At 40.5% G+C, this 26,263-nt stretch overlaps 1 protein-coding gene across 2 annotated transcripts in view; it reads right to left on the minus strand.

Moving 5' to 3' along the window:
- Window positions 1-5,329: 5,329 nt before the first annotated feature.
- OLFM3 (olfactomedin 3) overlaps window positions 5,330-26,263 on the minus strand; it is a 209,971-nt gene continuing 189,037 nt past the window's right edge. For both annotated transcript variants that reach the window (XM_089518724.1, XM_089518723.1), the window contains exons 5-6: window positions 10,280-10,386; window positions 5,330-6,681 (exon numbers count right to left, since the gene is read on the minus strand). In XM_089518724.1, coding sequence (XP_089374850.1) covers window positions 6,004-6,681; window positions 10,280-10,386 — 785 coding nt within the window. In that variant the 3' untranslated portion in view covers window positions 5,330-6,003. The remainder of the gene's footprint in view (window positions 6,682-10,279; window positions 10,387-26,263) is intronic.

Below are 26,263 nucleotides of genomic sequence, written 5' to 3' on the forward strand. Positions count from 1 at the left end.
ATTTCCTTGGGCGTGTTTTGGTTGTGATATAGGCAGGATATGAACACTCTCCGACATTATGTTTCCAATGTTTTAGATACCGTATATACTTGACTATAAGTCAACCTCATGTATAAGTTGAGAGCAAGTTTTGGGACCAAAATTATGGATTTTGATATGACCCATGGATAATCGAGGGTAAAACTTAGGGGCATGTAACAAAGGATCTAAAGGATAATGCAAAAGGAAAACAATGCCAAAGAACTTACAAAATTCTATATATATACAATACCTATATTGACCTGTGGATAAGTCGACTCAGGTTTTTTGGGTCAATTTTTTGACTAAAATTTCTAGACTAGTACATGAGTATATATAGTAATCAATAGGTAAACCTAAACAGTCAGTTATCTATTTTTACCAATATTTATTTCCCTTGTGTAAATCTTATCTGAGTATCATTTTGTGGAGGCTTCTTTAAAGTCGTACTCCTCCCTTCTTTTTTTTAGGTTAGAGCCACAGTGAACATTCACTTCTTTCTCTGTCCAAAACAGAAAATGTAGCATCCCACCTAACCACAAATTCAAAGCAGCTTTGTAATTTTTCTAGACCAGCAATCCAAATGTTTTGAAAATGAGAGAGAATGAAAAATAGGCAGAGCTTTGAAAAGTTACTTTTTCGATAGCAAGTCCTCTCAGTGCCCAGGTCAACATGATCAGTGACTGTGCTGGCTTAGGAACTGATTGAGCCGATGTACAAAACTGTAATTTCACTATTAAAATCCACTATTAAAAAGGAACATATACCACAAGTCTAACCCAGGACTGTTTGGAAGCAGACATGATGTTATTGTAGATCAGTGGTTCCAAAACTTTGATCTTCAATGTGTTTTTGACTTGAACTCAGTAGCCCCAGCCACCTTGACCAACTGTCAGGAATTCTGTGGGGTGAAGTCCAAAACATCTGGAGGTCCAAGGTTTGGAAATCACTGTTGTAAACCAATGGACATGGAAGCTAGCTAGCTGAATTAGAAGCTGAATTGAATTGCATTACTGGGGGGGTGCAAGGGGTGTGGGCCACACCCTAAGGGAGGGGTGATACCACTGCTCCCCAAACACCCACCTTTTGGCAGAAACGGGTTCCCTTTAAAATGTTTTAAGAGATGGTGGGAGTGTGGTGAAGTCACTAATTTGAAGTCCTTGTGATAACCAAAGCATCGGGGAATGGATGTCCATGAGCTTCATGCCTTTCTATCCCATGTCCCAAACGGTCTTAACTTCTTTTTTTAGATTGAGAAAGGTAGAAGCACTTGCACAAATAAGCAGAAAATCTGTAGCAAAGGATGAAAGTTTTCCTGTGTAGTTCATTTGGCAACACAAAGATAATAATTGTTTTGCATACACAGTGAAACCTTGGAATGTCCACTGTAACATACCCTGGGATTATCCCTGAAGATGGTCCAGAAACTTCAGCAGGTCCAAAATGCAGAAACATGGCTGGAAGTGCCAATTCGGTAGCAACTGAACAGCTTTAATAGCACTCAGTTACTTTCCATCTTAAATTCCCAGTTCTAGCTTGAATCTGTCAGAATATCTGAAGGGGATCTTCTCACATATTTGACTCTCAAAAGTGAAGGAAATAAACAGTATGAATCCCACACTTGAGATAAGCAAGAATGCTATTTAAAAGAAAATTTGTTATTTCAGGCAATTTGCCCAGCCTTATATACCTTTGGCCTGAGTATGATAGGGGTGGGTTTGGAAAACATTATCGGGTCTGTAGGCTCGGGTCTGGTCTGTGTCTGGATGTGTGGAGATGGTGCATATGCCACCTTGAGTGATTAGGAGTTATTGTGATACTAAGTAAATAAAAGGGACATCAGGGCTGAAAATCATGGTCTAGTATTCTTTCCATCCAGAATTTCCCATCTGTCACACTAACTCATCCATCTCACCTGAGATTTAGTTTTAATACAGGTTGAGTTGGCAGACAGATAACTTAATCTACTACGTGCTTCACATTTTGAGGGATCTTTATGGTAAACAATATCTTGAATTGACTTTTGTGGCACAGCATGAGTTATTGTTTCTGGACTTGGAACAAATGGAGGAAATCACATCAGGAAGGCTGAGGAAAGAAACCTTGTAATATCAAAGGCAGACTGTGAAAGCATGTGCAAAGATGGTGACAGTCTGAGTGGACATGATCACTGAACATGCACAACCAAGGAAGAAGATGGGTACAGATTATGCTGGGACTGCTATTACAGTATTGTGCCCTGGCATAAAAAAGCTGATATGCCCATTACAAAAAAAAAAAAAAAGTGAGTATGAAGCCTAGTCAAAGCAGTATGCACTGCAAAAATACAGAAATCAATTCAGATATGATGCAGAACACTCCAAAGCCTACCTCTATAGAACCTGCACAGTGAGTTCAAGGATTAATTTCAGTATAGGCACAGGTAAGACTTCATTTCAGGATAGGCCACTCTTAAATTAATGAAGCAAAAGCCAGGAAACACTTACAGATACTTACTGTATTATTGCTGTTGTGTGACTTTGGGTTGATTCCAACTTAAGCTGCCCCTATCTTAGGGTTTTATTGGCAAGATTTATCCAGAGGAGATTTCCAATAAGGCTGATCGATGACCAACCACAAAATAACGAGGCCAGAAACAAGATATTGGGTTTAACAAGGGCCACTTTATTTTACCTAAAACCTATTTAAATTGAACCTGGACATAAGGAACAAAAGGGGGAAGGAGCGACCTGATGCAGGTCCAGATGCCAACCTGTGACCACCTCCCCAGCCTTCTCTTTGGAGAAACACCTGACCCCGAGGGCAATCCAATAGCATTGGTTGCTCCCTGGCTGGCTGTTTACTGGGAGGTAAACTGAGGGCACTCCCCTGCAAGTCCATAGACTTCACAATAGAGAGCACCCCTCCACACTAGTCAGCCCCAAGGGGAAACTATTTCCCCATCTCCCAAGTCTCCAGCCTGTGGGGTCAGTTCCATAGTCCAGCCCTTCACCAAAAAGGTGTCAGTGTGTGCAGTGAAGTCTGATATTCCCCCCCCCCCCCAATAATCTACCAATGACATCCTATTTATAGACACCACCTGAGACAATGTCCCCCTGATACTGTATAGGCTAGGCTGGAAAAAAAAAACCCAACCATGTAAAAGGGGAGAAAATTCCTACCTGGCCCCGAAACTCCTGCACAGAAGGCAGGAGGGTGGGTCCACTCAAATTTCCAAAGAGGGCTCATGAAGGGGTGGCAGAGCCAGAAGAAACATTTGTCTCCACCCCCTTACAAGCAATAGCTTGGCACCCCTTGCACCAGGATGACCTGTCATTGTGGAAGCCATCCAACCGTGACATTCCTGTACATCTTCCAGACAGGCACACACTGATGACCAACACAAAAGAACAACATTGAGTTAAACAAGGGCCACTTTCTTTGACCTAAAACCTATTTAAACTGAACCTGGAAATAAGCAACTTCCCCAGACTTTCCTTAGGTGAAATGCTTGATCCAAAGGGCAATGCGATATCATGGGTTGCTCCCTGGTTGGCTGTTTACTGGAAGATTACTCCCTGCCCCAAGTCTGTAGAGTTTACAGGAGAGCAACTCCCCTGGGTCAGCCCTAGGAGGAAGCTATTATCCTGCCCCCCAGGCTGTGGAGGCAATTCTGGAGCTCACTCTTTACTAAAAGGGTGGTAAGGTATAGACCAAAATCTGATATTTCTCCCCATAACCTGCCATGAACAAGGGACAAGCATCTGCTTAGTCCCTTCCCCCTACCAGGGTAGCCAACATTACCCTCGTCCTCTGTTGTAAATCCCCAAGATTAACAGATTAAGCTCTTCTGACAAAGGAATGGCATCAGCCCAATAAAAATCTGGTTGCCAGAATAAAATAGTGGGATATGAGGAAAGGGTGGCCTAACCCCTTCTATAATAAGGCTGAAACAGTGTGACTTGACCAAGGTCATCCAGTAGGTTTCCACGGCCAAGCAGGGAGTTGGACCCTGATCTTCCAGAGTCTTAGTCCAACACTCAAACCACTACACTGTGTTGGCTCCCATATTTGTATAGACATATCAGTATAGAGACAGATAATCTATAGGTAAGTGGGTAGGTAGGTAGATAATTATAAGAATCTAATATTTCTCTTGCTCGGCTTTCTATGTGTGTGTTTGTGTGTGTATGCATGTGCAGTTCTTTCTCACTAGATCAGGTAGTTGCAGTCCCACTCACCCACCTTGTAGATGTGTTTCTATTTTTGTGCTACTACATCCTGACTTCTGCCAAGTTTGTTTCAAGTCTTGGGCTGTTTGTATTTTGCTAGGCTACATTGTGTAAGATCAGGAACGAGCAACTTTTGACACTCTGGGGACCAAGTTTTGGCTTCGCTAACCCAACCTGGGCTGCCTCAAACCCATAAATGAGTAGGAAAAAAAAACCATTCATTTTTTTGTTGTTCTGCTTTTGGACTTGGAGGGGTTGAGAGCCCTGCACCTTATTTCATGAGAAAAGCATAATGGAGACTCCTAGGTGCAGAAAAGTACAGTATAATTATTGATTCTGTAAGGGGAGAGGACAAGGAAGCTGCAAAAATGATATTGAGGGTCACATTCAGTCTATGTACCACAAGATGCCTATCCCTCAGTTAACATATGTAACAATATTTTGCAAGAGAAGACTAAAGTGCAAAGAAGGAAGGAAGGAAGGAAGGAAGGAAGGAGAGAGAGCAGAGAATAGGATTGGAAGAGCTGGTCAGTTTTGGTTTCACACAGCTCAAAGTCTGCCAGCCATTCCTTCTATGCTTTACAGCCAGCCATTGTTATATACCACAACTGCAGGTCAAGACCCTACCCACACTGGTTCCAATTTTAAAAGTTTCAATCCCTGCAGATGGTGTTTCCATATCAGCAATTCTTGTTGGGCCATGTACTGGGAAACTTTTAAATGTGACACTGACAAAGGGGAGAAATACTCTGAAGGGGGTTTGGGTACAAAGGTTTATGGACAACAGATAATATCTAAGCACTTCTAATACTGGACCCCAAAGAAACATTTTGAAGTCTAACCTTGCATTTTAGAATAGCCTGCCATTTGGCTTTCATTTGACCATTCCTTTGGTGGCAGGAACTCAGTTTTGGCATACATTGTGTTCACATTCAGCAACAAGTTCTAGCCATCTGCTATTACAGACAGCCTTGGCTGTGTCAACCTAGCAGTGAAATCCTAGATGACTGTGAAATTTTCATATCCACACCATTCCATAATGGACCCATAACCAGACCTGTGATTAAACTTCAATTATATTTTATAAAAAATAGTTGACTTTCACAGAAGTGAAGAGATACAATTGCACAATGGTGGACACAATGGTATAAATACATATCATTGAGAACTTGCTTGCAAGAGGTTTAAAAACAGACTGTACAGCACCGCATTTGAAATTGTGTAAGAGCCGATGGAATTGACTTGTTCTCCCCACCCTTAGAACAATCAAATTTTAAATTATTTGACTTTGGAATAGTGTTTTTGAAAAACACAAATAAAAGAGTATGGATGTGCATTCTGATAGATTAATGTCCAAATAAATTTTGATGTTGAGCTATTAGACAGATTTTTCTTTTTTAAAAAAATGATACATGGTAGAAAAAGACATTCATGCATTTAAGCCACCATTAGTCTCTGATTCTAATATAAGGCAGATCATTAAACTTTTTTTTTTTTTGTTAAACAATGTCTTTAGCCACTGAAATCAACTTTAGTGCTTTCCATGACAAACTCATGGCAGGCCTTGTGTAGAGTTAAGAAAGATACCTGTAATTCCAACCAGGTCATTTAAAAGAAAGGCTCCACCATATTTGGAATACATTATACTGTAGAAAAAGCTTTCTTTCTTAATTCTTACTGGAATAAAGAACTGAAAAGAAACCCAGCAGGATGCTTTTGAGTTCAGCACAAATGAACTGCTTTTGGGTGGCCAGAATCAGCACTGGATCATAGTTTATGTGTCATCTTCTGTCTTAATTATGTGGAAAAGAGTGACGTTGAAGAGGACTTGGTGTCCGTTATTCCAGGCATAGAGAGCTCTATCTCTGGCATTGTAGTCAAGCATAGATATATGAAAATATTGATTATGAAAGGGTATATCTGTGTATTCATATGTGGAGGTTTTCGTGGAATATGAGTAGTAGACCTTGGCTCCAGTTAAGTGAGAATTGGTGACATACAAGGTACCACAGATCATGAAGGATTCTCCAGCACTTCTCTTTGGATATCCTGTACTCCAGCTTTTCATCACTTCTAATGTGTCCTGATTTAGCTGACTGATGACAATGTTACCAGCATTCTGGTTGGTTGCATAGACAGCCCACAAACCAATTTCATCTGCCATCAGGTCAATATCTGAAAAACCACCCCACGTATAAGGGTAGACATTGTGAAAGCCTGCATATTCCAGGCTACGTTGAGCAAGCACCCTCCCGGTATCAAAGCTGTACTTGATGATGATGTTACTCTGGTATTTGTTGAAGTAGAGAGACCCATTGTAGACGACGTGGTTGGTTCCTGCCCATTTGAAAGGGAGATTGTATGTCCTTGATTCTGCACCACTAACAAAGTCTGCTATTGATTTGTATTCACGGACAATTTTGTTGTTGGTGTAACTGTCCATGTACCAGACCTGAAAGCAAAGAGGAAAAAATAGACTGTGAACATCTGAAGAAGGATAATTTGCAAATCAATGTACTGTTTTAAGTAAATTTTCCTTCCCTCTGGGAATCTGGTGCCATTCCAATTATCCAGCAAAGACTGAAATCTAGCAGAAGAAAACCAAATGTTATGAGCTTTTGCTTGCTGCTCAATATGGAAGGCAAGAAGCTACCGATCCATACAGACAATCAAGAAAACGGAGTATGCAGTTCAGGGTTATAGTATTAGTTTTCATTTACATGTGCCTTTAATGCGTGGCTATTGGTGCTTTCACGTTGGGCCATCTATGTAGTTTGTTGTACTTTCATGTTTAAATAATATTAAAAGGACAGCACTTGTGAATTTTGTAAGCATAAGACAAAGATAAAACACCTGAGCAGAAGCATTTATTTAGATTAAGGATGAAAATCTTCATTTGTTTCTTTGGCCCTTTCACACTGGAAAATTTTGAGTGCTATATTCACTACAACTGCATTGACAACATCCTATGGAATCCTATGATTTGTTGCCTGCGGCCCATAAACACCACAGAATTATAGTGCTATATTTTCTATGGATTTTTTTTTTTGGAAGAGGAGAATGGGGAGAGGGAACCCCAATTAGAGAGGAGGGGCTGGAAGAGGGAGAGGAGAGCAGCAGCGCTGGTTTGAGTCAGTGTCCTCTTGGACAAAAAGGGAGATGTCCTGCTTGGAGTGTAGGCAGGAAGAAGGCTGGTTTTCCGGGGGAACTGGAAAAGTCTTTGTCTTCCTGCCTATGGAGCAAGTGTGTGGAGCAAACTGCTCTTCCAGATGTTCCAACCTGTTCCACTGGGAAATCCCCCCACAATGGCAGATCCCAGGGTTACATGGGACATTGCCATGGGAGTTAAACGGTATAGTGCTATAATTGTGTAATGTGAAAGGGTCTCTGTGAGACACTAAACCTCTCTGGCTGAGAATTCAAAATGACCTTCCTAGGATGGAACCATGGCAGCCAATTGTGTAGGTACAGCCAATCATAATTGTGTAGTATGAAGGGGTCCCTTTTCATATCAAAGAACATCGCAGAACATCAAAGAATTTCATCTCTCCCCTCCTTGTTAGAAGCAGTTAAAAGGTTTTTGTGTACTTTATTATAGTTTTTCACATTTATGGATTTTTAAAAAATCAATTTATACAAAAAAACTGAGAAGTGTATTTTGCACAAAATATATTTTTCTGTGCAAAATATTGTTTATTGCGAACCCCACTTTTTTTTGCAAATGAATTTATTTTGCAAAAAATTTCAAAATTGTTTTGTAGCAGCAGTTGATTATTTTCTTAGTGAGATGTCATGATGTTCTGAGACATCCTTTCTCACTGATTATTAGACCATTTGTATTCTTTACATCTGGGGTCAAGACTGATGCAAGAGCAACAGTGGAGCACTGATAGCGCCATCATGAAATACAGCATGAAATATATTCAGAGGCCTGTTACAGACAGCCAAAATAAAGCTGCTTCGAGTCAAAGTGGAGATATGGTGTTTCAATGATGCATGCGTCCTAAGAGTTCAGAACTCGCACCAAAGCCATGCTCCAGCCCTAAGGACTAGAGTGTGGCTTTTGTGTGGCTTCTGGACTCTTAGGACGCATGCATCATTGAAACACCATACCTCCACTGTGACTTGAAGCAGCTTTATTTTGGCTGTCTGTAACAGGCCAGAGATATAGCTGTGTTAGTCTGGAATATGTATGCAAAGTGATCTTGTAGTATCTTTGAGATTAACTGTGTAAAAGAAGTTATAGTGTAATCTTGGTCTACTTCCTCAGATGCATTGAACTGTTGCCCAGGAAGGACTTGTATAATCAGATTGTATGAATAGCCATACAAATGCAAAACTTGTGGTTATGGTGATGCGGTGACAATTCAATCCCTCAATGACCATAGTTAAAAGTGAACTTGTTACCTCTTCGCGATAACTACAAGTTTTGCATTTCTACAGCTACTCATACAGTCTGATTATAAAGGGCCTTCCTGACAACCAATTCACTCCATGTATCTGAGGAAGCAGACCAAGTCTATGAAAGCTTATGCTGTAACTTCTTTCACACAGTTAGTGTCAAAGGTGCTATAAGATCCCATTGTAGCATGACATATAATATATCATGACATAGAGAATTTTTGAATTATCTTCTCTTCAAGAGGTTTTACTGCCTTTAATGTTGAATTCAGGCTGTGTGTGCAGATAAAAATGAAGCTAAACAGGTCACTAAGAAACAGGAGGGGAAGACGCGGCATACTTGGAAGAACCCTGATGTTGCAATAGTACAAAATAGTACAGTGGTCCCTTGGCTTATGCGGAGGATCCATTCTGCGCCCCCGCGTAAGTCGAATAACACATAAGCTCAAGTCCCATTCGATTGAATGGGGCTCGTGCTAGCAGCACGGGAGAGTGTGTGCACCATGGGCGTGTGCACCATTCATTCTCCCATCCCACGGCTTCTGCATAAGCTGGAAGCTGTGTATGGGGTGCCCGCCTATAGCACGGGTGCACTGTATAATATATATTTTTTCTTTTAAAAATGAAAAGATGTGACCTTCCCCACTGCCCAAAGCTTAATAAGGATTGAGCATGCTCAGTAGCCATGGAATGCTGAGCATCAGTTGGAAAAGAAACATGAACTGGGAGGGTAGAATGAACTCAGCATGCTTATTACAGCGCGCCCACTCCATACGTGGGTGTGCCATACACGGCTTCTGGTTTACATGCAATGTACGGAATGGCATGTGCACCCATGGCATGTGCGCGCTGCACTGCCACGAGCATGAGTCCCATTCTATTGAATGGGGCTCGAGCTTATGCGGTATTTGCCTTACATGGGGGTGAGAGTGGGGTCCGGAACGGATCATCGTGTAAGGCAAGACTCCACTGTATATTTTCCTTGAGGATGGCATGTTTACTGCCTGGCAGGAACTCCAAGCAGGAGCACTTCCGCTATGAGTTAAGGCTACATACCAACATTTTGTATAATCTATTGGCACCCATGACAAGTATGCTAAGTTAGCTCACCATTCTCCCCTGTCTTCCTCAGCTTGGAAACCCATCCTTCTTTGTTCATTTTGCACAGTCATTTAGGACTATCTCTTTGATTTTCAAATTACATGTGATATCCTAGCTATACAGAACTCAACTAATCTGTCCAACAAGGTATGACAAAGGATCATACTAAAACCAGTTGGTAATCAAGCTATAGTGAAAGGCCAGAAATAGCTGAGTTGTACGGCATAGGTAGCAAGAGATGGAAATCCCTCTGCCTGTGGAGCAAATAAAACTGCATGACGGATTAATGTTCTGATTTGGTATGCCAGAACCTGGAAAAAGTATTTTTTTTTATAACAGTTCCCACAGTTCCCTTAACAGTGATCATCCTAGCTGGGAGAGTCTGAGAATTTAGTCCAAATGACTTTCCCAGGTTCTTTTATATCTTCACATTTGTTCATTTATTTAAAACAGTTTCTGATATACTGCTCTATATTCTGTTTAGCATTTCAGTCTTCAACAGAGAATTCCTGCTTGGCTCACAGCAAGAAATGATAAACACCACATACTCTGTTATTTTTCTCCGATGCTAATGGATCTGTCATCCAAGCACCAAACCGGGTTCCAGATGTCTTGACAGTAATGGGACCAGTGATTTTCATCAGCTTCCCACATGCTGAAATTAGAAAAACAGAGTGAATTAAGTGATAACCCACAACAAACCATAATATATGCTGATGGCATTCTTTTTCTAGATGTGAAAGCCGACTAAGAACTCCCCCAGAAAACTGCAGTCTGGTCCTTTTGCTTTTTGTTTCACTCAAAAGAAAGACCCACTTGCTAAGCTTCTTTAAACAAAAAGGTAGGTCATCTAAATGCCTAAACATGCTGAAGGCACTAGATCTCATCTGGTCTTGGAAGTTAGTCAGGGTCAGGGCTGTTTAGCACTTGGATGGGAAACCACCAAGGAATACCAAGGGCTGTAGGCTATGTCTGAGAGGAAAGAAAGGGCAAAACAATTCTTATTCCTTGCCTAAGAACATCCTATAAAATTTATGAGGCCGCTGTAAATGAACAAGTGCCTTGAATGGACACACAGATACACACACACACACACAAACTCACAGAGGTCATCTAAGCATCTGTGAGGATGCAAACCCAACATGTTGGGGAAGAAAAACCAGAGCTATCTCGCTTATTAATGGTGGATTAGTTCTACTGAATGACTTATATAGCATGAGTGCAGTAAGAAAAACAAGAACAGTAAGACTTTTGGAAACCAATAAATAAATATTTTTCTACATAATGTTGCCAGGGTTTATTGCTGCTGAACTGTAACCTTTAATGTGTTTTCTAATTGTTGTTTAATTATGCATTATGGTTTTATCTTGCTGCTAGCCACCATGTACATCTTTATGGCTCAATATATAAATATTTTAAATAAAGAATGAAAAGAAAATGGACATGTACACGCTGGTATGTGATGTCAAGCCTGACTCTGGAAATAAGACTACGAGGTGCCCACATCATCAGAGGTCCTCTGTTGTAAGATGGGGAAGAAGCTTTTCAGGTTTTAAAGATAAAATAAATATGTACTTATAAATAAAACAGGTTAACATTAACTGAAGTTAATTAAAGATCAATTCTACATTAAATATTAAATTTGTTAAAGTAAACCTATTCATACTTGAAAATATAAAAAAAATGAAATGTAAATGTAAATTGCCATTAATTAATGTGGAAATGACTATAGTATTGTCAATTTATATAGAACTAAAAAGAACAAAACTGCCAATGATAGGGATAATTGGGTTGACTGTCCTAGTGACTACAGTGCATTTAAATTGCTTTTCCCACTAAGACTCTGGGAGGCCAGGGTTCAAATGGTGATGGAAACTCATGGGATGACTTTGGGTAAGTCACTCTTGCTCAGCGCGAGGACAACAACAAACCTCCTCTGAATAAATCTTGCCAAGAACGCCCTATGTTATGGTTACCATGAGTTGGAATTGACTTGAGCACATGTAACAACAACAGAACGTTTGGAAGTCTTTCTTCAAAGTTTTAGTGGCAAACAGAATGTCATTGTTCCTTTTTTAAAAAAATTAAAAATGGAGATAGCATGTTGGGGTGGCAAAACAAAAAGCACCTAGGTTTGTAGATGGCCCACAGCAATGCATGGTGTTCACTTCTACTTTACAGCTAAAGTAGACAGATTGGAAAGAGAAACAGCAGAATTGGAGTTCATTCATAAACTACAGTTCCTCAACCATGGATTGAACAAGAATAATGGCTTCCTGGCTAACTACAGACATTTCAACACTATCTGACCCCATTCTTGGGGGGGGGGGGTGTGCTCACCTATTCTCCTCACCTACAAGCTAGTTTACAAAGCCAAACTGGTCTTGCCACTTCATTTCCATACACAATGGCTAGTTCCCAATGTCGTTGTTCAGTAACGACCATTGTTAAAACTGGACTTGCTACTTCATTTTCATACACAAAGGATTTTGAATTTGAATTGACATTCTCACATACTAATGGCATATATATGTCTGTCCCTGGTTTCCACTCCACTAAATGCATCAGAGGAAGTAGGCTGTAGTCTACAAAAGCTCATGCTGTCAATTTCTTTCTTTCAGTTAGTCTCAAAGGTGCTACAAGATCTCTGTACATACTTATTATACAGACTAACATGGCTATATCTTTGAATTAGATCCACTGATTTACATCAATCTAACCAGGCCCATAGCTAGGGCTTTAGGGACCCTGGGGCAGAAAGTAGGGCTCAGTAGGGTGGAGTGTTTGCACGCTCCCAAGTCCTAATGCGTGCTGCGGGCGCCATTTTGGTGCACTACCGTTTGGGGGCCCCTTTGGCTGGGGGCCCTGGGGCAGTGCCCGGTTGCCCCAGCCTAGCTACGGGCCTGAATCCAGCTCTCAGTTGGTGGTGAAACTGGAATTATCTACATTATAGGATACTATGTGGTTGTTGTGCAACTTCAGGCCATTTCCAACTTAATGGTGACCCTATCAAGGGGATTTTGTGGTAAGATGTGTGTTTGTGTTTTTGTGTGTGTGTGTGTTTGCCTTTGTCTTCCTCTGAGACTTGAGTTTGACTTGCTCAAGGTCATTCAATGGGTTTCCATGGCCAAGTGGGGATTTGAACCCTGTTCTGTAGAGTTGTAGTCCAACGCTCAAATTAGTACACCACATTGGCTCTCGTAGGATACCATACCATATGCATTTTAGCTAAACAATGTAATTCTTAAAGGCTTACCCTTTAATATATACTATTAAATTTTGGTAGCTCTTAACATAGGGTTTTCTTTTTTCTTTTGTTAAGTGAATTATCGTATATACAGTGGGCCCTTGGTATCCGCTGGGGTTTGGTTCCAGGAAACTCAAGTCCCATTAAATATAATGGCACAGTTAAATGGTGATCCTTATATAAAAGGGAAAAATCGAGGTTGGCCTATGGGAATTTGTCCATTTGTAAAGTATTTTCATGCCGTGGATAAAAAATCTGTGGATAAGGAGGGCTGACTGTATCTGAAAACTCCAAAATAAATCATGTTCAGGAATACTGAGCTCTCTTCTAAAGGAATGGTGCAACCATTGTTAATCCCACTCCTATATGTCTGCAGAGAATCAGGAAGACCTTGTTTGTATGCATGGGCTAGAATATGCCTGGGTGAAAAACCTAGACACGTTTCCTTCTGCCATTAACTAGCTATTCTGTGAATTTGACAACCATTAATCTCATTAATTTCCCTAAAACATTGGTGCCCCATTCAGAGTAATGGGACTTATGTCAAAGTACATGCAACTGGAACCAGAGATTGAATTCTGAGTGCATCTACATAGGGATGCTTGTCAAATCTGTACTTTGCAAATTACGACACAAGCTGACCTGATCCTGCATAAATGCATTGACTGGAAATTATTTCTCTCTTGGCTTTCACACTTCATGCATGTGTTTGGCCCTAAAACATGTCAAAAAGCATTTAAGATGTGCATTTTGAGAGACAGTACATGTACACATAGATATTTTATAAGAACTTAATTTTAAAGGTACTATATATGTTAGAAACAATACATTTAAAATTGGACTGCGAAAACGGTGAATCTGTATGTACTGAAGCAGAACAGCAAAGATTCAGACTGCCAACTGTTTGTTAATAGCATCAACAAAGTGATTTCCATACTCCCACCCCAGATATTTTGAAGGGAAGAATGAAGGAGAGGATTTCTGTACAGAAGGACTGTGAGCTTCATTCAGTCTGGTGCTGAAAAAACCCAATAACAACCCAATACCCTGGGTTCAACATTATATAATTTTATGCTCTTTGCAGCTGACTATGATTGGGGATATCTATTTTAAAAAGAAAACAAACGTCAAAGTTGATCCCAAAAGACTGGAGTCTGTTCATCTCTAATTTAGAAATATGTATTTAAAAATAACCTTTCAGGCATCTTCTTTTAAAATCACAAGTGAATACAGAAACAAGACAGGACAGAATACACAAAGGAATGGTACAGAATGCTTAACAGGTCAAATTGCTCATCTCTAGAGTCAAAGGTTTGCTCCACACACACCTTGGAAAAGTCTATTTTTTTGAACTACATTTTTAAAAATCTCCCAGCAGGTATGGAAGCTGAAGCCCCTAAGCTAACTTTCCAAGCCTGTTTCTTGAATAGACTGATGAATTTTTTAAAAATGGTTAAAAACTAAGTCTTTTAGAAAAGTATTTGTTCTAATGATTTCTCATCATTTCTTTACACCTTAGATTAGCTAAAGTAATTTAGGAAACATGATATACAGGAGCCTTTTTCTTTACAGGATAAACAATCTTTGCATTTAATGTGTGAATCAGGTAAACAGCATTATATAATGGTTAATGGCCAGAGGAAGTGTATTTTCTTCTACAGTCACCCTTCCTCAAATTATAGGAGGATCCAGATGCTATCATCTTCCATTTGCAGCCTCCAGCCCCCATGATCCATACCACTTCCTTCCATTTTCTTTCTTAATAAAAGAAAAAAGGCTACTAAAGAAAATGGAATTTGTGCAGAATACTTATCAACTGTATTTTCAACCCTCTGTCTGGAGGCACCCAGATTCACTTGGTGTAGAATAGGGATGTGATGAATATTTGCATGTTTTCTCATGATTGTTGTTGTTTCTTTGTGCCTTCAAGTCACTTCTGACAAGGCTACCTTAAGGTGAACCTATCACAAGGATTTCCTGGCAATTTCATCAGAAGGTGTTTGCACTGCTTTCATTTGAGGTGGAAAGAGTGTGACCTGCCCACATGGAAACCTAGTGGGTTTCCATGGTTGAGTGAGGATTTTTGAAATACCAGATTCCTAGTCCAACACTTCTACCATTATATCACACTGACTCTCCTATTTTCTCATCCTCAATGAAAAAGGGTGCCTTGACCGTTGGGACTCTCCATTCAGAAAATCTGGGTGTAGCAAGTTTCTTTGCAATTTGGAACTTTTTGCATGCAGCATTTTGGTGAAACCTGGGGGAGACCGTGCAAAAAAATTGGTTTCCCTGGGCAGGAAACTTGCTACTTCTGCAGAAGATAACATTTTCAGTGACGCAAGACAACAACACATGGACTTTTTCACACAGAAAACATAGGCTAGCATATTGTTCAGTATTTGTGAAGTAAGCTAGACTTATTATTGCAAATTTTGAAATTCCCATTTATGATCATTGTGCCATTGCAACAACAGCAAATGCCCCCCCCCCCCCCAACCCACCTTAAAGGCCAGCCAACTGCACTATCTGAAGGTATTCTGAAGTTCTGGCAAGCAGGAATTTTGATATATTTAAAGAACTAAAAACCCTCTCTCCCTCTCTGTATGTACATGTGAATTAGTCATTTTGTCTTAGAATTAGAATTAGTCCCTCATCCCCACTACCTTGGTTCAGAACAGCACTAGACTGGCTGGACGTACAGGAGCTTACATATATTCTTCCGTTCTTTGCCTTCTTTCTAATCATTTATTTATAATCTTTCTCAGGGAGTATAATAAATCCACACTAAAACCATTAAAAAGCCCAAACCAAAAACTTCCACACCCCTTACTGTCCTTAAAGCTGCTGTGATTCTACTGCATAAAGCAGCAGTATGCAGCTAGTGTGGTGTAGTGATCTGAGCACTGGACTTTTGACTCTGAAAACTCAGGTTCAAATACCTATTTGGTCATGGAAACCCACTGGGTGATCTTGGGCAAGACATTTTCAACCTCACAGGAGGGCAAAGGCACACCCCTCTCTGAACAAATCTTGCCAGGAAAACCCTTTTATAGGTTTGCTTTAGGGTCACCATAAATTGGAAATGACTTGAAGGCATACAACAACTACAACATGGATCTGTGGCCCTCTAAAGGGCCTGGGAATTTCAATGTTAATTCCCATCAACCAATATCCAGCACAATCAATACTGAGAGATGATGAGAATAACAGTTCATTAACATTTGGAGGGGAAACAGTTCCTCAGTTCTGCTACAATGAGTTCAGTTAGATCTTTGTTCAAGATGAGCCATGAATGTTGGATGACCTTGGGCCAGTCATTTCCCCCCTCAGTCTGACCTACTTCATAGGTTTAGGGATAGAATAAAGGAGCAATAGAAGGAATGATACAAAAATTTCAATCAAAACAAAACAAAAATGGTTAAAAACATGTTTTTGGAGTGTCAAGAAACCCTGACAAAAAGAATCCTGGACTGCATCTGTTGTTTTGTGTAGTAGGGAGTCAGGCCACCTTCAGCTCATTTGAGCAAAGGCAGAATGTGCAAGGAACTAATAAAAAATAAACACATAAATGTTGAAAAATCCAAGATGTGTAAGTTAGTTTTAGAAATCTGGCATGTAACTAAATAGGTCAGGCTAGAGACAAGCAGGATAGTGTGATTTGACTGCACTGGCCAAGTTGTGACTTCATTTGCTACATTTAAGTTCCTGGTAATGAAAGCACTGTATCATCTGAGCCTATTACATTCAGTCAGAATGGGACAAATGTTCTTATAAGCTGCCTTAAGGCATTCAATCCATTGCCAGGGAAAATGGATTTAATGCAAATACGTCTGAACTGAATAGACACTAAAGCCTATGAATGACACAGGCTAGAACTAGGTGTCACAGGAGCTGTACATCCCTCCTCCTTTTCCCAGAAACATCATGTACTATAAAATATGTGATGTAATGTCACAGGACTAAATATTTCCCATCCTTCTACCAGCATCTAATGCAAGCGAGCCAGAACAAGCCAATCTACAGCATGATAAGACGTCTTGTGTTTTGTAGTACTCAATGTAATGTGGGCAGGAAGATGAGAGGAAGACATGAGGTTGATTTCATGGACCATAGTTTATTAGAAACCAAAATGGCTGAGAGCACTATGGGCTGAAATTTTGATGCAGTCAGTAGTTCTGGTCATCTGTTTCCAAACTTGAAATCTTCATATGGGAGAAAGCCTTCTCTGTGGTTGCTCTCACACTTTGGAAGTCCCTCCATAGGGAAATTAGGAAGTCTCCCTTTTTGTTGTCCTTTGTGTGGCAGGTTAAAATCTTTCTTTTTCAGAACACCTTTGAAAATTAATAATTACCAATGGCCTTTTATGGTGCTGTACTGCTTTAAATCTTTGTTTTATAGTAAGATTTTAAGTGGTTTTAATTTTATTATTTAATATTGTTTTAACCTTAATTTTCCATGTTTTAAACTGTATGTGATATTATTGTATTTCATGCTTTTTTGTAAACTACCTTGAATCCTTTTTTAGGAGAAAGCAGGGATGGATGGGTGGGCAAACGAGAGTGGTATAGTGGTTTAAGTCTTGGACTAGGACACCGTGAGACCCTTCTTTGGCCATGGAAACCCATTAGGTGACCTTGGGCAAGTCATATTCTCTCAGATTCAAAGGAAGGCAAGGGCAAAGCCCCTCTTAAAAAAAATTGCCAGGAAAAGCTCATGGTAGTTTCATGTTAAGAGTGCCGTAAATCAGAAATGACTTGAAGGCACAGAACAACAATGGATGGAAGGATCTTTAACTGTTTGAATTGAGCATTAGATTAAATCTCTGCATTGAGTTGTCCTACTTTCCCATTTATTTAAACTACGCCCTCAACAGTTAATACATTTTAGCATCATGCTATTTGCCCATAGAAAAAGTCTCCCAGAACCTATTTGCTTCTGCATGGTCACTTGAAATAATAAAAAGGAACAGATGCACAACCTAGTATATATCCCTGTCCCTGTGATGCACATATAAGAATTCCTCCACCCTGTACGGATTTCCCCTCTGATGCTGCCCATCTCACCAGAAAACATGACAAACATCAGTGGAGGAGCAGTAAAATAGTGCTTCTCCACAGGAAGGGGGATCTGCATTTCATTAGTGGAAACTCTACCATGTTGGGCAGGCCTTGTATTCAGGGAGGCAGCTACTACAGGTCCAGTGATACAGATGGACCCGTTTCCAACCCTGCTGACATTGACTCTACTTTTAAAGCTGCCATCCCATCTTTGACACTTCTGTGCTGCTCTTTGTCATAATAAGCTGTAATCCCTCCCCTTACCTATTCTCTCTCCCTAAGGTTACCCAGTAGGGAGCATCTAATGTACTTCTGAATGGGACCTGTACTAGGCCCCCCTCTGCCATACAAATGCAAAACACTGGACTGCATACTGAATTTTGAGTTATCAAACATAGTGGGCAAGCACTGTTAAGTTGAGCTGAGGGCTGTCCCAATTCCTTCAGTATAAGCCTCTCCTGACCCGAGTCTCTTCCATCCACAGAAGAGAGTGTCTGGATCCACCTTGCATTTCCAGGTGAGCAAATGAACCAAATGCTTGGGAAACTGTTTTATTGAAGAGTACAACTGTTATGCTGCTCCAAAAAACAAGTTATAGAAAAGCACCTATTTTTGTTAAAGTTGTGGGGGGAAGCCCATTCTTTCTTATTAAGTGCTTTGTTTGATATTGGGGGATGGGGGAGAACCAGAACAGAAAGTGACTGTGATTAATGAGCCTTCACAGCAGTCCAGGTACCAACAGCTGCACCCCTCTGCATTTGCATGCAGGAAACAGCCCAGAGTGACAAAGCAGGCCCTGAAGCATGTCTCAGCAGTGAGTGGTGAGCATGATGGATCAGGCTGTATTATTCTGAGCCACTTAAGGCCCCCACTGGAAAACTGCTGGTAGAGAAAATTACTCTAAGAACAACACTCATCAACTGGCCCACTAAGTACTGACCTTGGGAACATGCAGAGCAAGATTCTTGCACTGATGAATGGATCAGGCAAGAACCGTGAGATCGAGGCAGGAAAGTATTGGAGGAAATGCAGGCCCCCATCTGCTTCTCACTGAAATCGTCCCTAATGATGGACTACTTCCCTCAGCGCTCACACAACCAGTAATCCATGTCAATTGCTTTCTTTGCCCATTATTGCATTCATTGAGAAGCTGATCATTGTGACTGAAAAGTAAGGATGTGCTGAAAGTTCCAAAAGGAACTTTTCCAGCACATTTGTACAGTGAGGTGAAGAAATCTGTGGATTAACCAAATTTACAGACATTTGAGAAGTGTGGGAGTTACATCCCAGTTAACAAGGTAGATGCAGAATGTTCCTGGACATCACATCTTTAAGAGAAAATTTGGTATCGGAGACAGAAATAACATGAATGAAGCAAGGATAGCTTCCTACACCACAAAATAGAAGAGCAGTTTCAGCAAACATGTATTTCAACAAACCTTGTATCCAAAACTAACAATATGCACATCTGAAATGAAACAACCAGGTTAAATAAGCATTGCTGATGGCTCTTGGGGAATGTCCTGTTGTCTCAGCAGACAATTTTGCTTAAGTTCTGGTTGACCTCTGGAAGAGAGAAATGGACAGAATGGTGGACATGACGGCCTCTGAATGCCCCCTCTCATAAAATGGAGCTAAACCAGCACCCTGGTTCTCTAGGGAGCTGACAACAATGAAAAAAACAAAAACAAACTGAGATGGTGAGTAGAGTGATGTTGGCAGAAAACCTGAAATGAATCTGACTAAACATGGACTCACACCTATTTGAAAACCTGCTTTGTGGTAACATTGGCAGCAGAAAATCTTTTCTCTCTTGGATCATTGCAGTGGCAAAGAGCTGTTTCAAGTCATTAGAGGCCTTTTACACCTTGGCCAGCAACAGCAGAATCTAGACCACTCAGCAGCCTGTTGTGAAGAATTTGCTAAGCATTTTGCAGATAAAATTGTTCATACCAGTTCTGACATAGATGTTACAGTTAATATAGGCTTGGTGCATGTAACCTTGGTTACTGACTGTCCAATGTCAATGAATACTTTTCCACTTGTATAGATTGAGGATATGGACAAGATTCTTGGGGAACTGACAGCCACTACATGTGTGCTACATCCTGACCCTTCCTAGCTTTTGGGCCACAGTTCCCAGAAAACCAATGGCCACACTATCTGGGGATAATGGGAGCAGTAGTCCAAAAACAACATCTCAATAAATAATAATAATAATAATAAATAAAACTTTTATTTGTATCCCGCTTTTCTGTAACTAGACAATCAAAGCGGCTCACAACATATTAAAATCCACATTTACAACATTATGTCCCAAATTCCCCCCCTTAAAACAGGATTAAACATGTTACAATTAAATTATTTATTAAAACAGAATAAAAAAAGAAAAGAAAATATATACAGTATGACGAGGACAGAGCAGTGGGCTAATACATGATGTGAGGGGCAGTCATTCTGTGGCCAGGGCCTTGCTTCCGATAGAAGTAACTCTCAACTGACGTCAGCTGAATTGGAACCACCACATCTAGCTTTTGTTAAGCTGACATATAAGATTTGAACTGACTTCTAAAATCAGATGAAGTTAAAGAATGCCAGTTTTTTTCTGGTGGAAATGGCAAAACAGCTCAGTTTTCAAATTGTTGAGTACAGTCTCCCTGAGAGGTAGTGTGGCAGAATGGCCAAGGTTGTGCTCTGAAAATTTGTGGTAGTCATGAATGCACCAGTTGGCCCTCAACAGCCCTGGTACCAACATATGGCTTCTGTGGGCAGCTACCTCAACGCCCTGGCAGTGCCCACTGTGGGTGTCTATCCTAAGCCACAGATTGGAAGTGTTATTTTGTTGAACTACAGCTCCCAGAAACCCCCAGCAAGCATGAGGAAAGATTCTGGGAATCACAGTCTAATACAATAACTTTTCCAAGCTGTGTTTTGGATCCTTTGTACACACAAATTCACTGCAGAGACAATCCTGCACCCACAGTGTCTAGCGTTCTAAACCGTGCAAGGGTTCTAGTTCTTACCACAATTAAATTTTTGTCACAGTGGTCCTTATGTGGTGTCATGTTTGGGTCATAATGGGAAATTTAAAAGATAGTTAGCTACACCCATTAGTTTCTACAGGCAAGTGAGCCCACCTTGGTCCAGTAGCATGGAAAGAAGGCCACCAGGAGAGACATTGATCAATGCCCCCTTGAACCTGAAGACTGCCAAAGATTGCCCCAACTAACAAGGGCAGTTACTCAAAAAGTAACCTTTTCATGCCTTGGAGCTGAACTTCGTCTTTTGGTAAACTGCTATTTCTTATCTGTCAGTTTGCACAGGGACTAATACTGACCTGCCTTACAGAGCTATTGAGGTGATGCCTATAAGGAATTACCTAAGGGCTAGGTATGATTACAAGGACGATGTCTCAGTTCCTCTGGGAAACAAATAGAAAGAAAAGGTTTTAAAGGCAATAGAAAGCTGCCAGGCTGGCAGGAGTAAGTGATAGAGCAGACGAAGGCATCCTTTCCTGCTATGCGCTTCTGTCACACCTAAAATGAATGGCAAAGATTACTACCTATGAATGTATTAGGTGTACATTGCTTTCCCTGACTCTGGTGCTTGCTGAAAATGCCACCTTAATGTTGCTAATAAGCACCTCTTATCAACGTCCCGATAGCAAAGGATTGTCAGCAAGAGAAATGTCTCCACTACCTGTGTCTATTAAGGATATAATTTCAATGTGCTGCTATGCTTCGAGGAAGATCAGCGCAGGCCATAAAAACCATCTGCCAAACACATTTTCTACAACAGTGAAGACAGCAGGCATTCCACAGAGCTGAGGCTGAGCTTCAGGACCAGATTAAATGCCAGCTCAATCTCAGAACAGGCAACCTTAGGCTATGAATGCATTTGCATTTTATTCTCCTACAATGGGAGGGCAGGTCCTGTGAGTATTTCCCCCAGACACTCACTAGTAGAATGTAGGACAGAAAAAGGGATGGCCAAGATTTGATGTGGAACTGGCCTTCCCTTGTCAAGACAGTCCAGAGCTTTCTATAAGAACCCAGAGTATTCCAGAATGACACCACGCATCCTGCTGTGCCATCTGCCACTACCGCTGCAGCTACTGTGAGTCACTTCCTCTGGGGTCTCCAGGAGATGCCCAGCTATGTAACTGATTCTGGGTACCATGTGTCTGGTCTCAGAGGGAGTGACTCATGCCAACACCAGGCAGCACAGTGGGACATGTGTAGATAGCTTCCTGGCAATGCTCTGCAGTGTCCAGGTAACGGGAAGTTTGTTGTGGCACCAGAGTTCTCTGACACAGAAGGCTAAATATCTCACAAAATGAGAAATCCCAGAATTCCATAGGACTGAGCCATGGCAATTAAAGCAGTGTCAAACTGTATTAATTCTGCAGTACAGATTTAGTTACTTTGGATTACTATAACATGCTCTATGTGGGATTGCCTTTGAAGAAGGTTCATAAATGTCAGCTGGTGCAATGAGATGCAGCCAGATTATTAACTAGGGCTAACTACAGGAAGCATACAACTCCCCTTTTGCAACAGCTCCACTGGCTGCTGGCCCATTTTAGGCACAAGTCAAAGTGCTGGTTATTGAAGACTGACTGCTTCAGGAGAATGGGCCTAGTATTATGTGATGGACTGTTTATTTGCAGTTTGCTTTTCAATGTTTTCTGCTTTAGAAGTAATGATAATAATGCAAAAGCATAATTTTACTCAGGCACCAAGTGCCTGATGCACAAAATAGAAAGAGTAGACGAGAAGGAGGATCCTGTATTCCCAAATATCTCAGGATAAAACAAATCCACTCTAAGGTGGGGTTAAAATGTGGCAGCTAGTGCTGGAAATTGCAAGGAGAGCAGAAATGTCATTTGGACACACACACACACACACACCCCTAAGAACTTCAGCAACAAATATCACAACATCCTGACACATTTGCTCCATTTCACATAGGAGAACAAAAAAAGTCAAAAGTATTCTTCTTGCTGTAAGAGATTACTAGAGAATATTGTGCATTTTATATGCATTTTTCACATTTTGGGAACTTTGGGGTGAAAATTTCATGAATGCTTTTTTTTGTATAAATCATTATTATTATTAGCACAAAATGCCTTTTGGCACAAAATGTAAGAATATATTCTGCACAAACTTTAGTTTTACCCAGGTTTTTTTTTACAGAATACTCTTTTTTTTGTGCACAAAACACTTCTGGTCCAAAAGGTGTGTGTTGCGCATGTATGAGTTTTTGCTATTTCAAAAAAGCACTGTTTTTTCACTCTCATCCAAGAGCAGAAAATGTCTTGCCATAGTTGGCAAAGTTTTCAACAGGTTAGCTTTTCATATTTCTTCTTGGGCATGAGAAAATTCTTTCCAGCTCTCAATGTGTACTTGCTGTTGGCATCTGGTTTACTATTGTGTGCACTGAAATCAAGACTAGTTAGTCAAAGCACAGCAGTTGTTATGGTCTTATAATAATGACTGTACCCACACTGCACAATTAAAGTAGTTTGAAATCACTTCAGCTGCTATGGCAGCATCCCATGTCATCCTAGAACTGTAGTTTGATGGAGCTACTTAGACGTATCTGCTAGAATTCTATTTCCCTCAGCTCCAGAACCAGTGTTCTTTAGATTCAAAATCTCTCCCCAGACTACAAATCCCAGGTTTCCTTGGGATGAAGACATGGCAGCTAATGTGGCATCAAACAGCTATAAATGTGTCATGTCGATGTGACCACCTATTCTACATGTCCAAAGTTCTCACAGCATAGTTGCAGTTACCACATATGAACATACATTAGTGTACATCAAGGAAAGGGTTACCAAGTGAAATAAGGCACAGGGCTTCTGTTCCTTTACTGGTTGTATAGAAGAGGAAATTTCAGCAGGTGTTGTTTGTGAGACATGCAACACCTGTTGAAATTTCCTCTTCTATTAGCAACCATATCCCTCATTTTGCCTGGTAACCCCAACCCAACAGCTCTTGCTTATCCTGTATAATCCATAACCTGAAAGCAGGAGATTGACTGCATAAAAAAGACAGAGAGAGAGAGATCCCACTGTTATAATAAAAATGTTGTAAAGTGATTTTCCTAAAACAAGAGGGGGCTTCTTGCATTCTTGTAGCTTTCATCAATGCAAAGGCAATATGATTGTGTATTAGTAGTGACAGGAAAAGCCCCAAAGAGATTTCACATCCACTCTTCCTTTTCCTTCCTGTATTATGCCTGCTATTTCTGTGCTATTCCTAGCATCAAAGGGAGAGTCTGAGAATCAATTATTTAAAGGATAACTGAATTTCAGTGTCATCTTTTACTTCTGACTCAGTGTATGGCCTCCAGGAAAAGCTGGCACATGTGATACTAGAAAATACTAAATAGTTATTACAGTTTCTCAGTTACTACCCACTGTTTACTAGAGTACCATTGAACAAAATAGTGACAGACTATGATGGGGAGAATTCTGTTGCATTCTATTTTTGATTAAATGTTTTGCTCATGATTAAATTAGTTTTATTCAAAGATGGCTGGTTAATAGAAAGGAGGGCAGAGTGTGTGTGAGTGGCAGGAATATTGAGGGAAATTGACCATTTCATTTCAAAATTTGTAACTCTTGACTTTATCACACCAGGCTGCTAAGATGCCACAGTCGTGTTAGTGTGGGAAATTCAAACATACTGGCTTGGTACACTGCAGAAATAATCCAGTTTGAGACTGCGTTGAGTGCCCTGGTTTAATGCTAGGGAATTCTGGGAACTGTAGTTTTATGAGACATTTAGCCTTCTCTGTCAGAGGGCTTTGGAGCCACAATAAAATACAATTCCCAGGATTCCTTAGCATTGACCCAGGTCACTTAAAATGGTCTCAAACTGGATTATTTATGCAGTATGTTTTGGACCTTAGTTGGATGTGGACTCTGGGATTTTAGGAAAGTTAATTTCATAAAGTTCAGACAAATGTTGGATAGGACCAATGGGTAGAAATCCTGAAGGGGAAAAAAGATTTTTTTAGAAGGATAGCAGAATCTGAAAACCGAATAACTTAAGCTACAATTGCAAACTTTTCCTGTCAGAAGATGAAATGAGAGACCCTTAAAGAAGTCAATGTGGCTCCATGGGGAGTTCTCAGATGAGCTAAGGGAAGCAGAGCCCACAGCTTTGAGGAAATACTTTTCAGGGACTAAAATAATTTCATGATTTTAAAATTCTTTTTCAATTGCTTTGGAAGTAAAATATTACCCACTTGCAATTCTTGTGTATGTAGTACAAGCGCCCCCCCCCCCATTAATTTCCTTCTCATTATTTTACTAGGATCTTTGAACTTTCGAAATTGTACTTCCTTTTATCTCAGATATGTTTGATCCCCATGCAAAGTGTGTTCAAAAGTGGGAGAGTCTGAGTGGATGTGAGAGAGGAGCCCTCTCTGGAAATAAGAATGTCCTTTTAAATATCAGACAAATGGGAATGAAGCTGGCATAGACTCTTGTAGTGGGAATATACTTCCATGGAAGCAAGAGCCACAGGAATCAACAAGACATCCTTACAAATTTGGGATTAGATGATACACTGTTCATTTATCGGAAGTAACCCTTTTGTTTTAATAGAACTACTCCAATACATAACAGTGACAGGGCATTGCATCTGCTGATGAAAGCTACCGTGAGTGCCTTTTGTAAGAGAAAGGTGGCATATGTATTTCTTATGTAAATAAAAATTAAGGGAATATATAGATAGACTGAGCCATAAGGCAGTTAATACAGAAATAGTTGGGTCTTAACCATTTTTGGACAGGTTTCAGGCATTATAAGATGTGCTGTCAAAAGCATCTGTAGTGTCTTCACATTTGAGAATGCTGCTTGCACCACTTAACACCTCAGTGATATAAATGAAAGATGAAATAGAACTATTTATGGGAATAATTTATTCTCAGAGTTATTGGGGACATCAGGAGGGGAGCACTGCCGACAGAAAACTGCCCTGCTCTTTTGCCAAGGTCAGGGTGGGAAATGTAGAGGGGCAAAAATTTCCAAGCTCTTCTCATTGACAACAAGAATACGAATTACCCCAGGGCTGACCAGGGTCAGCCTCCTCAATGACAGCATTTCACTGGTTACTTCTAATATCAGAGTTGCTTCTTCAGTCAGCCACTCATATAATGTATAAGGGGGAAAGGTGCTGTAGGTTGGGGGGGGGGGGGGGACAACCCCATGT

Source organism: Sceloporus occidentalis, unplaced genomic scaffold (assembly GCF_023333645.1).
Source record: "Sceloporus occidentalis isolate IW3139 unplaced genomic scaffold, rSceOcc1.0.p SCAF_3, whole genome shotgun sequence".
Taxonomy (NCBI): domain Eukaryota; kingdom Metazoa; phylum Chordata; class Lepidosauria; order Squamata; family Phrynosomatidae; genus Sceloporus; species Sceloporus occidentalis.